The sequence below is a fragment of the Biomphalaria glabrata genome, chromosome 5, assembly GCF_947242115.1.
Source record: "Biomphalaria glabrata chromosome 5, xgBioGlab47.1, whole genome shotgun sequence".
In the NCBI taxonomy this organism is placed as follows: domain Eukaryota; kingdom Metazoa; phylum Mollusca; class Gastropoda; family Planorbidae; genus Biomphalaria; species Biomphalaria glabrata.
The window spans coordinates 15578542-15591274 of NC_074715.1; the positions used below are offsets into that span (position 1 = coordinate 15578542).

Genomic DNA, 12733 nt, shown 5'->3' on the forward strand with positions numbered 1-12733 from the left:
TTCGCTCTAGGTCTCTAGCGTGATCTGACACAAACTGATTTAATTTAGGGAAAAAAAAGGTTTGGTCTGATCATAGGTCTAAAGGATTCATACTTTTATAGTAATAAAACAAGTTTCAATTTGAATTTTATAGCAAGAAAAAAATGGGGAAAAAAAAAGGGGGGGGGGGTAAAGCACTGCTAACACGCGGTCTCTTGTTCACTAGTTTACAAGGATGTTATGTGGCCTGTAAGACGGCAGACTTTTATCTCTATAAAAGATGCTAACAGATGAATAAATCAAAAGTGCTGAATAACAGCGTATTTTTGCAAGTAGTTGCTAAATTAAATTCATTTATTACAAGCAATACGAAAAAAAAAAAGAGTTTGTGTTATACCTAAACTCGTAGACGGCCCCTGGGGAAGAGGGGTCATACATTATATTTAAAAATATAACGAAAGAAATCCTAGTCAAAGTCAAATAAGGAGGTCATAATTACTCTTATTAGACGTTATGTATGGGTAAAAGCTAATGCTTGTCGACTTTTTTTGTCATCTTTTTCATAGAACAAGTGCCCATTGAGATATTGAAAAACACGAACACTGATCTTCTTTTTTCCTTTCTTGTTTAACATTGATCATGTTTACGTATATGCACACATTAAGTATAATTGTCTTTTTCTTGTTCAATTTTTGCAAATAGATATGCGAAAAAAATTGCAACTATTTTAAGTATTATAAAGGCGAAGGTCAATCAGATTTTCAATAAGTGACAGACAGGGTACATATAAGTGACAGGCAGGGTACATATAAGTGACAGACAGGGTACATATAAGTGACAGACAGGGTACCTATAAGTGACAGACAGGGTACATATAAGTGACAGGCAGGATACATTTAAGTGACAGACAGGGTACATATAAGTGACAGGCAGGGTACATATAAGTGACAGACAGAGTACATATAAGTGACAGACAGGGTACCTATAAGTGACAGGCAAGGTACATATAAGTGACAGGCAGGGTACATATAAGAATAAATTTTATTGAAGAATGTAGAAACAAAAGGGGAGATTGGACTTAATTTCCTCTTGATTTAAAAATGGGTCAACAAAGGTAGAGGACATTTCACTCTGGTTGAAAAAAAAAAAGAATCATATTCGTACAAATTTGAGACTGGGACAAGTTACCCCCCCCCCCTTACCACACACAGACACACGTTTCTACCCACACATCATCGGTCCTTGTCTCATTTTACCAATGTTAACGGATTGGACTATCTTTTCTTTGCCAAGTGGGCTTGTCGAAGAGTCGTTGTCACGTGACCAAAAAAACCTGCCAGTATGACAATGACAATGCTCAAGACTAAAACGGTGTGACGCAATCTACAGGCACGAAGCACACAAGTGCGTCGTAAATGGAGCGGGGGTAGAGGGGGGGGGTATACATTAAGTCACTAGAATGAAAAGCCAGTTAAAAGGACATTTCAGCTGATAAAGAAATTGAATCCTACCAGACACTTATTATTTGACCAATAACTATGCCAGATTTTTCTTTCAATCCTAATACAAGTCAAAAAGTGAAATTCCTTTCGATTTATCCAGTTTATGTGTAGGCCAACTGGATTATTCAGAATTCTCTTATGTGGTATCTCTCTATCATGGACTATGTGGAGACTAATCTCCCAACAGAAGACTTTCCTCTCTGCAGTTTTTCTCATTTATGTACAGACTCAATAATATACACGTATTAGTCTCATTTAATATTAGACAAAGTATTAGCCTATTTTTAAAATATAAGACAGGGAATATTTAAGTAAAGTGTTTCAAACACAAACACGAGGAAAGACATTTTAAAATCAAAACGATAAACCTTCAAAAAGTCTAACAGAACGTATTCAGTCTATTTTAGGATTAATGTATGCTTTATTTTTGTAAAGTAACAAAAATGCCTTCCTTATCTGGTTTTAAGAATGGTTTATAGCGGTGTGAATAAATTATGAATACGTAACATTTAAAGCAAAGTGGTAAGCATTCAGAAAATCGTCCTTGTACCTATTTTAAGAACATCTATATATTCAATAGCGCTTTAAGTTTATGAGATTTAAAGTAGCAATCAGACAGACGGACACCACAAAAACAATAGCGGGTTTACGAAAATAAACACTCCGTGTGGTTGGACGTGAGAAACAAAGTAGAAGAAGAAAACGTTTCACTATGTTCCTAGACACTCAGTTTTTCTATCCATTTGAAGTCGTTTTGTCTCTCTATAGGGGAAGCTACAAGTCGGACACCAACAGATTGGAGGAGACTCTCTAACTCAAGTTTGAGCACGCACATGCACACCTACAACAATGAAAAGAAAATGACTGGAGTGCATTATGTCAGTGTTCGTGTGACTCGGAAAAAAAAAAACACCAACACTAAAATAGTTCAAAGTTACATTCTTTACACATTTCAATTTTAGAGTAAAGAGTGATAGCATTTCATAGTTGATGCGAGGAGCGGCATTCAACATGCCTGTAGGTTCTGACCTGGAACACACGATCATAAAAACATCGTGAGTGTGACGATACGAAACTTGCATACATAAGTTCATTTTAGTTTTTCCCAGTAAACCGTGAGAAACTTTATTTTTAACTTAAAACAATTATTTCCCTGTCCACCCACAGCTAATTTCTTGTAGGATTTATCCCCCCTCGCATGTTTCTCACGGGATGAATCTCCACGTAAAACATTAACTAGCCTCTCCAGGGCTAACTTTTAATTATTGACCGCTGGACAGGTGACACTATGAAGTCGCTGCACCCGCGCTACACGCCGCGGCCTAATAACTTTTCACACCTACCCCCCCCCCCCCCCCCCGCAGGATACGCATCGCTCTAAGAATAGCATTGCACTCGGGCTGGACAGATACATATTCGCTTAAGACTTTACTCTCACGGTAGGCAACGAATATTGACCATAAATCTGACCTGACGCCTGACATCTCCGGTACATCGATACATGTGAGAAAATCAGCTAGCTTTCTTCCCCACCCGTTAAACGAAAAGTCCCATCTATATATATAGAGAGACCCAAACATTCTAAGTTAGGCCCGCTAGGATTCACACAGTCTCCTCTGTTAGGAAGTTTAGTTGTGAGGTTTCATTAGGGACAAACGGGTAAGTGTAAACATTTTACTATGCTTATTTTATATTATAGGAATGTGTGAGTACACATTAGTACACAACCACGTTCCCCGTCATTACATTATGACTTTATTATGTATGTATCTTGTACTATTTTATGTCGATACTATATCTTCATATAGTATTATTAATGCCGCTATGGTTGTCTACATTAGAAACTATAGTTATTACATTTAATTCGTTATGTTTCATCCATTCCTGTATTTTAGTGATTGATGTAAACAATACCCTTTAGTGAATCTAAGTAGGCCTACTGTCTAAGAACTTAGATCGCAGTGCTCTAAACTTACAGAGCCCATGTTAAATTATTTATTTCACATTTCTGTTGTATATCCCTCAGACATGTTATTATGTCTCCCACCCTTGTGAACTTATAGTTCCTTGGATGAATGTAATTTTGATTAACTATATCAAACCCTTATTACTGTAGCCATATCCCTAATATTTTATTTTCATCTTATCCTTTAGTATATAATATGCTCATTCCCCATTTTACTGTAACTGATTACTTATCGTTGTAATCAAATTTGATGGATGAATCTTGGCTAGTATCATCCTACATTGTATGATAACACGTTTATTGTGGTTATCTTACTTGAATTTTGTTTGTTATGGAGTTATATGCATGCTTTAAGATCTTATAACTAATTGTTTTAAATGCCTTTTTGGGATTGATACCAATGCCTACATCTGAATGATTGCAAGGCATATGGGAATCCCTACTCAATGCCTTTAGGAGGTTCCTAATTGTATGTCTTATCCCCAGCCTGGTTGCCACCCCTGATTGCTACCCCTGATTGCTACCCTGATTGCTACACCTGGTTACTACACACAATTGCTACAACTACCAGATCTCCACAGAAAGCTGTAACCGAGGCAGACCACACCAGATACACCCCCCCCCCAATTACATACCTGTTAGCAAGAAGGCATTGCCTACTGTCCTTGGCCCTAGCATATTGCCCGGTGTCCACAGTGCCCTATACTGCCCAGTATCATCTGCCCAGTACCTGGCCCAAACTGTCCACTGCCCAGTAGTTATTGCCCAATGCCGACAGATTAGAGCAACCTTCGCAACAGAAGATAAACTGGTGTTGAGTTAGCACGGCTCTCTACGAGCTAGAGATCACAGCTGAGAGATCGTCCCACTACAACTTAGTTTGCAGCACCAACCATCTCTATTGCTAAACAGGCAGCGGCCTCACCTATAGAGCCAGCTTGCCTACAGCATAGGGATATCCCGAGCCGACGTCCTAAGACAGAGCCGGATGACTCATCCTTCTGAGTGCCAGTCCTACGACCGCCAGAAGACGACCCAGGGGCTAGCAGCTAAGAAAAATAAGTAGCAGACATAGGAACATTCTTCTCCTCCAATCACTCAATAATTAGCAATCCATGATGAACAGTTATTTTAGATATTAGCACCTTTATTTCTTTTATTTTCTTAATTATAATTTTATTTGATCACTTTCCTTTGTAAACTTTCATTCATTAAATTATTTTTATTTATGAACTTATAATATTGGTCTGTTCTTACTGTTAGTTGCGGTGTGCCTGTACAAAATCTTATATGTGAGCGGGATAAAATTAATAAAATTTCCCCTAGACATAAATAAACAAGCCAAATAATAACTAATTAACATCTCGTCACATATAAGTGGGGTCTTGTCACGGGATCTGTAACTAGAATCTTATATAGACAGGCACAGGCATACAGCAGTAGAACTTTCCTATATCTAATATACTTTCCTTATCTTAAAGTAACGGATTGCAAACGGAGTGAAGAGTGTTACTAGAGTCTTTATTTTATATCTATCTTACTTTAGATGTTATCACATATTAACTTAGTTTAATATTATTAATTGTGGTTATTTTAAGTGGCATCACTGTGCTTAATATTATATTATTATTACGGGCAACGTGGTTGTTTCGTACGGGCTTCACATAACGCTCTTACTTCAATAATATCCCTCCTTTTAGTCTTAATAGTCTCCCATTTTATTTCTCTCATATATAAATAATGGCCAGCAATACAAGATCCAAGACTGACTCTGACAGAAAAGTCAGAATACAAGAGTTGACAGAGACAGCGGCATTGTTAGAGTTAGAGGGTCCAAGTCGCTCTGACTACATCCGGCAAAAGCTGGAGGAATGGGAAAAGCTAGTAAGGGAAAAGGAAGTTGAAAGGGAGAAACGAGAATTCGAGTTAGCAATGGAGAAAGAGAAACATGAGCACGAGTTAGCCAAAGAAAAAGAAAAACTACAACTCGAGCACGAGAAACTTAAAAATGAGCAGGAGTTAGCTAGAGATAGAGAGAAGTATGAGCATGAGTTAGCCATGGAGCGGGAGAGACAGGCAACTGAGAGAGCTAAAATAGCTCAAGAGAATGAGACGGCTCGCACAGTCGCTGATTCTCAGCCTGCTAGCCCAGCTTCCAGCCAAGGGTCCTCAAATAGCTCACCCAACATCCCCTTCGAGCCCTTCGATGAGAAGAGCGAAAGTGTTGAAGTTTATTTAACACGATTCGAAGAGGTGGCACGCTATTATAGCTTGCCCAAGGATAGGTGGTGTTTTAGATTAGCTCAATGCCTTAGAGGCAAAGCTTATGAGGCTTACACAAAGCTCCCCTCATACCAACGGGAGGACTTTGAAGCCCTAAAAGAGGCACTATTGGTTCAATTTGAGCTAACCTCTGATTCATACCATAAGAAGTTTCGAGGGTCCCGCCTTGAGCGCAAAGAAACGTATGTCAATCTTTGCGACAGGCTGGACAAATACCTCGGGAAATGGCTAGCCCTAAGCAAAATGCCCGAAACGTTTGAAGGTCTTAGAAACCTTATTCTGGCTGAGCAGCTTCGAGACTGCTTAACGCAGGAAACTCGAATATACGTCAATGAGCAACAGGTGATTGACCCTTCTGACATTGCAATTGCTGCAGACCGATACATAGCTGCCAGACGAGACCAGAAAGCTAAGACACCCGTAACAGAACCACAATCTAGCGAAACCTCCCCTGCCCAGCCCACACCTCACAACCAAAATCAAAACAACCAGGCACGTGTCCCATCACAACACCCATCCAACCAGTCGAACCGCCCTCCCCATCAATCACGCCAGAATAATTCCTACCACCCCTCTCACCGTGACTCACATAACATGCGTGACGACAGGAGGACTCGACAACAACACACCCCACACGTCGTATCGGCCCTGACGACCGTTCGACGGCCCAAGACTGGTAACCCGGTAGGCCCAGAAATCCCTTATATACCTCCTCACCCCTCTACATCACCCCCAGGTGTAGAGCAGGCCCTAATAAACGGCGTTCAAACTTATATCATGTTTGATACAGCCTGCTCTTTTACTTCCATAATAAAGGAAGCGCTGATTGATTCAGCGGATCTCACCGGTGAAACGGTAGAGATCCAAACTGTCGACAAAACTACACCTCCAATGGTCTTGCCCATAGCGAGGGTTCATGTAGAATGTCGATACGTGCACGGGACCATAGACGCTGCTGTTATGGAGTCACCCGTGTACGACTTTATTCTTGGCTCCCAATACGTACCATTGGGAAATGTTAAGAAGCCATATTTTTCCCTGCCAGTCGGCAGAACGACTAGACAGAAGGATGGCCCAAATCAGTCAAACACTGGGCGCCATCACTCAACACCTCAGTTCAACCGAACTAAGGAAATTAAACCCCTAATTCCTGACATTGACAGTGTCAGACGGCGTTGGCGTGGTCAACAGTTTTGGCCCCCACGTATAAATATGATACCTGCATGGAATCACAAAGGTGGTAGTCACCACCGATTCCCGCCCAGTCCATCATGTTGCAACTCCTCCCCATCACCCCTCACTGCTTCAGGTAGGACGCACAGGTACCCAAACAAACCTGACCTCAACCACAGGTCACGTAATTCTCCACCCAAACACAACAGTCCACGATGGGATCGAAATTAGGCATAAAACGGATACCTGGACGCCCAATCTCCCTTACGACCCGGTCCTCGAATTCAGATTCATTTTTTTTCCCTTAGGACAATTAGACTGGACAACGACAAAGCTCAAATGAAACTTATATGCAAGTACTAATAGTATTCTGCGAATACTTTTTAAGTGGGTGGGTATGTGACGATACGAAACTTGCATACATAAGTTCATTTTAGTTTTTCCCAGTAAACCGTGAGAAACTTTATTTTTAACTTAAAACAATTATTTCCCTGTCCACCCACAGCTAATTTCTTGTAGGATTTATCCCCCCTCGCATGTTTCTCACGGGATGAATCTCCACGTAAAACATTAACTAGCCTCTCCAGGGCTAACTTTTAATTATTGACCGCTGGACAGGTGACACTATGAAGTCGCTGCACCCGCGCTACACGCCGCGGCCTAATAACTTTTCACACCTACCCCCCCCCCCCCCCCCGCAGGATACGCATCGCTCTAAGAATAGCATTGCACTCGGGCTGGACAGATACATATTCGCTTAAGACTTTACTCTCACGGTAGGCAACGAATATTGACCATAAATCTGACCTGACGCCTGACATCTCCGGTACATCGATACATGTGAGAAAATCAGCTAGCTTTCTTCCCCACCCGTTAAACGAAAAGTCCCATCTATATATATAGAGAGACCCAAACATTCTAAGTTAGGCCCGCTAGGATTCACACAGTCTCCTCTGTTAGGAAGTTTAGTTGTGAGGTTTCATTAGGGACAAACGGGTAAGTGTAAACATTTTACTATGCTTATTTTATATTATAGGAATGTGTGAGTACACATTAGTACACAACCACGTTCCCCGTCATTACATTATGACTTTATTATGTATGTATCTTGTACTATTTTATGTCGATACTATATCTTCATATAGTATTATTAATGCCGCTATGGTTGTCTACATTAGAAACTATAGTTATTACATTTAATTCGTTATGTTTCATCCATTCCTGTATTTTAGTGATTGATGTAAACAATACCCTTTAGTGAATCTAAGTAGGCCTACTGTCTAAGAACTTAGATCGCAGTGCTCTAAACTTACAGAGCCCATGTTAAATTATTTATTTCACATTTCTGTTGTATATCCCTCAGACATGTTATTATGTCTCCCACCCTTGTGAACTTATAGTTCCTTGGATGAATGTAATTTTGATTAACTATATCAAACCCTTATTACTGTAGCCATATCCCTAATATTTTATTTTCATCTTATCCTTTAGTATATAATATGCTCATTCCCCATTTTACTGTAACTGATTACTTATCGTTGTAATCAAATTTGATGGATGAATCTTGGCTAGTATCATCCTACATTGTATGATAACACGTTTATTGTGGTTATCTTACTTGAATTTTGTTTGTTATGGAGTTATATGCATGCTTTAAGATCTTATAACTAATTGTTTTAAATGCCTTTTTGGGATTGATACCAATGCCTACATCTGAATGATTGCAAGGCATATGGGAATCCCTACTCAATGCCTTTAGGAGGTTCCTAATTGTATGTCTTATCCCCAGCCTGGTTGCCACCCCTGATTGCTACCCCTGATTGCTACCCTGATTGCTACACCTGGTTACTACACACAATTGCTACAACTACCAGATCTCCACAGAAAGCTGTAACCGAGGCAGACCACACCAGATACACCCCCCCCCCCAATTACATACCTGTTAGCAAGAAGGCATTGCCTACTGTCCTTGGCCCTAGCATATTGCCCGGTGTCCACAGTGCCCTATACTGCCCAGTATCATCTGCCCAGTACCTGGCCCAAACTGTCCACTGCCCAGTAGTTATTGCCCAATGCCGACAGATTAGAGCAACCTTCGCAACAGAAGATAAACTGGTGTTGAGTTAGCACGGCTCTCTACGAGCTAGAGATCACAGCTGAGAGATCGTCCCACTACAACTTAGTTTGCAGCACCAACCATCTCTATTGCTAAACAGGCAGCGGCCTCACCTATAGAGCCAGCTTGCCTACAGCATAGGGATATCCCGAGCCGACGTCCTAAGACAGAGCCGGATGACTCATCCTTCTGAGTGCCAGTCCTACGACCGCCAGAAGACGACCCAGGGGCTAGCAGCTAAGAAAAATAAGTAGCAGACATAGGAACATTCTTCTCCTCCAATCACTCAATAATTAGCAATCCATGATGAACAGTTATTTTAGATATTAGCACCTTTATTTCTTTTATTTTCTTAATTATAATTTTATTTGATCACTTTCCTTTGTAAACTTTCATTCATTAAATTATTTTTATTTATGAACTTATAATATTGGTCTGTTCTTACTGTTAGTTGCGGTGTGCCTGTACAAAATCTTATATGTGAGCGGGATAAAATTAATAAAATTTCCCCTAGACATAAATAAACAAGCCAAATAATAACTAATTAACATCTCGTCACATATAAGAAGGAAACAGGATATTTACTCAACAGACGGACATGATCGGTGTTTGACAAAGTTGATCACACTTGGTTCATCTCATCTTATTATTTGACTTTTGTCATCACGTATTTGACATGGACTGTCTCTTGTCATCTTGTCAAACTGTCATTTGACTTGGTCTCTTATCTTGTCAAACTGTCATTTGACATGGTCTCTGTCATCTTGACATACTGTCATTTGACTTAGTCTCTGTTATCTTATCATTTGACTTGGTATATTTCATCTTATCATTTGACTTGGTATATTTCATCTTATCATTTGACTTGGTATATTTCATCTTATCATTTGACTTGGTATATTTCATCTTATCATTTGACTTGGTATATTTCATCTTATCATTTGACTTGGTATATTTCATCTTATAACTGGACTTGGTCTCTCATCTTATCATTTGACTTGATATCTGTCATCTTATCATTTGACTTGATATCTGTCGTCTTATCATTTGACTTGGTATCTGTCGTCTTATCATTTGACTTGGTCTCTGTCATCTTATCATTTGACTTGATATCTGTCATCTTATCATTTGACTTGATATCTGTCGTCTTATCATTTGACTTGATATCTGTCATCTTGTCATTTGACTTGATATCTGTCATCTTGTCATTTGACTTGATATCTGTCGTCTTATTTGACTTGATATCTGTCATCTTATCATTTGACTTGATATCTGTCATCTTGTCATTTGACTTGATATCTGTCATCTTGTCATTTGACTTGATATCTGTTGTCTTGTCATTTGACTTGATATCTGTCATCTTGTCATTTGACTTGATATCTGTCGTCTTATCATTTGACTTGTTATCTGTCGTCTTATCATTTGACTTGATATCTGTTATCTTGTCATTTGACTTGATATCTGTCGTCTTATCATTATCATTTGACTTGGTCTCTGTCATCTTATCATTTGACTTGGTCTCTGTCATCTTATCATTTGACTTGGTATCTGTAATCTTATCATTTGACTTGGTATCTGTCCTCTTATCATTATCATTTGACTTGGTCTCTCATCTTGTCATTTGACTTGGTCTTGTCATCTTATCATAGGACTTGGTCTCATTTTATCTATGGACTAGGTCTAACTTAGATGTGACACTAGTAACTAGGTCTAATTTTGATGTGACACTAGTAACTTGGTCTAACTTTGATGTGACAATTCTGACAACAGTGACTTAGTGGTTTATTCGACTCGAGCCTCATCTTGGAACCAACGCCTCTGTTCTGACTCACAGACCTCACGCCCTAAAGTTTCCAAACCTAAAGCCTACTGACGCCATGCATCATTTCTCGCCTTAACATGCCTAAGTTCATCAATCACTTCAAACAACACGTGAAGCACGCGCGTGCAACACGTTCACACACACACACACCACCTGTAAGAACACAGAAGCACACCCACAAGTTTGAAATGTACAACACACTACACACAAACAGCGCACTAACGCCCGTACATCCTGCTTTTTATTCAGAATAGATCTACTTTCACCTCCCCCCCTCCCCAACCCATCAAAAATGTCAATTTAAGAGAGAGAAAAAAGTTGCTAGCAAACGAAACGCATTGAACTGCATAAAAACGGAAGGCTCAGATGTCACTAGTTGGGTCACATCAGGGAAAGGGGGAAGGGGGAGTATATCCCCCCACCCCTCCATACCAGTGTTACACACCTCAGATCACATATACACAAACAGTGGCACGGATAAAGTCCACCGCCTCTCTCCCTAATCTCAATTCGTTTAAAAAACAACAAACGTTGATTAATGGACATTATGGATGAGAAATAAGTAGACTCTATTAGACATTTGTGTGTGCACCAAACAATTGACATTTGTGTGTGCACCAAACAATGGACATTTGTTTATGCACCAAACATTGGACATTAGTGTAAGCACAAACATTGGACATTTGTGTGTGCACCAAACATTGGACATTAGTGTAAGCACAAACATTGGACATTTGTATGTGCACCAAACATTGCACATTAGTGTAAGCACAAACATTGGACATTTGTGTATGCACCAAACATTGGACTTTTGTTAATGCACCAAACATTGGACATTTGTTAATGCACCAAACATTGGACATTTATTTATGCACCAAACATTGGACATTAGTGTAAGCACAAACATTGGATATTTATTTATGCACCAAACATTGCACATTAGTGTAAGCACAAACATTGGATATTTATTTATGCACCAAACATTGCACATTAGTGTAAGCACAAACATTGGACATTTGTGTATGCACCAAACATTGGACATTTGTTAATGCACCAAACATTGGACATTTACTTATGCACCAAACATTGGACATTAGTGTAAGCACAAATATTGGATATTTATTTATGCACCAAACATTGGACATCTGTTTAAAGGACTATGGCCTACAAAAGGTGTTCAAATAAAACCTAGCACACATTATAGTCAAGACAATGCAATCCTCATTTTGTACATTTGTTTTATTAACTGTAACTGTTTCACTGACTAACCAATAATAGGTCTGTAGGTACAGTGCCGTATAAGTCTTGAAATGGCCCTAGGCTATTGAAGAGCTCATGAGGCCTCCTGAAAGCGCTTCCCCGTGGTGGAGGCTGCCATGCCTGAGGAAGCTATTATTGCAACAGTGCAGGAGGGCGGGCCACTGTCCTGTTGGTTCATATTTCGAATGGACCAGGCCAGACTTCGACTCATGGTGCGTGAAGGAAGAAGAAAACAATGTCTCATAATTTGACTGCCCCAGGCTTGCTGACCTCCGTCTCGACAGGGCTGGGAGAAACGTACAACGCATGACTGCGGGATTTCTGTCCAGGTTTTTTGAAAGGAGAAGATTTGAACCTCTCAATCCCTCGCTCAAACTGAGTTTGATGGTGATAATTAAAGACATGGTGCCTTTTTGGGGAGCTTTACAAGTCTAGATGTTATATGTCAGTGCTAAATATTTCCTTGAGGCGCTAAGCATACATCCGGTCCTGTATGTGTATATATGTTGGCTTGCAGTCTAAGCAAGTAAGAGAGAGAAAGAGAGAGAGAGAGAGAGAGAGAGAGAGAGAGAAGGAAACAGCGAGAACAGAGAGTCGAAAGCTTTATCCAAAGATGTTTCTTGTCCACCAAG

At 39.9% G+C, this 12733-nt stretch overlaps 3 protein-coding genes across 3 annotated transcripts in view; 1 reads left to right on the forward strand and 2 right to left on the reverse strand.

The window, feature by feature from the left end:
- Positions 1-12733, reverse strand: part of LOC106064359 (elongation of very long chain fatty acids protein 4-like) — a 54247-nt gene that overhangs the window by 12721 nt on the left and 28793 nt on the right. The window lies entirely within an intron of this gene.
- On the forward strand, positions 2849-7592 carry LOC129926266 (uncharacterized). Its single transcript, XM_056029146.1, has 2 exons — positions 2849-3140; positions 3934-7592. The coding sequence occupies exon 2, from the start codon at positions 5188-5190 to the stop codon at positions 7132-7134; it is 1947 nt and encodes a 648-aa protein (XP_055885121.1). The 5' UTR covers positions 2849-3140; positions 3934-5187; the 3' UTR covers positions 7135-7592.
- On the reverse strand, positions 9981-10547 carry LOC129926224 (antigen 10-3-like). The gene has a single exon (XM_056028788.1). It carries the CDS (start codon positions 10545-10547, stop codon positions 9981-9983), a length of 567 nt encoding a protein of 188 aa, XP_055884763.1.

Bases quoted from the DNA above. Each gene is read 5' to 3' on its own strand.
- LOC129926266 (XM_056029146.1), top strand. From the start codon at position 5,188: ATGGCCAGCAATACAAGATCCAAGACTGACTCTGACAGAAAAGTCAGA.
- LOC129926224 (XM_056028788.1), bottom strand. From the start codon at position 10,547: ATGACAGAGACCAAGTCAAATGATAAGATGACAGAGACCAAGTCAAAT.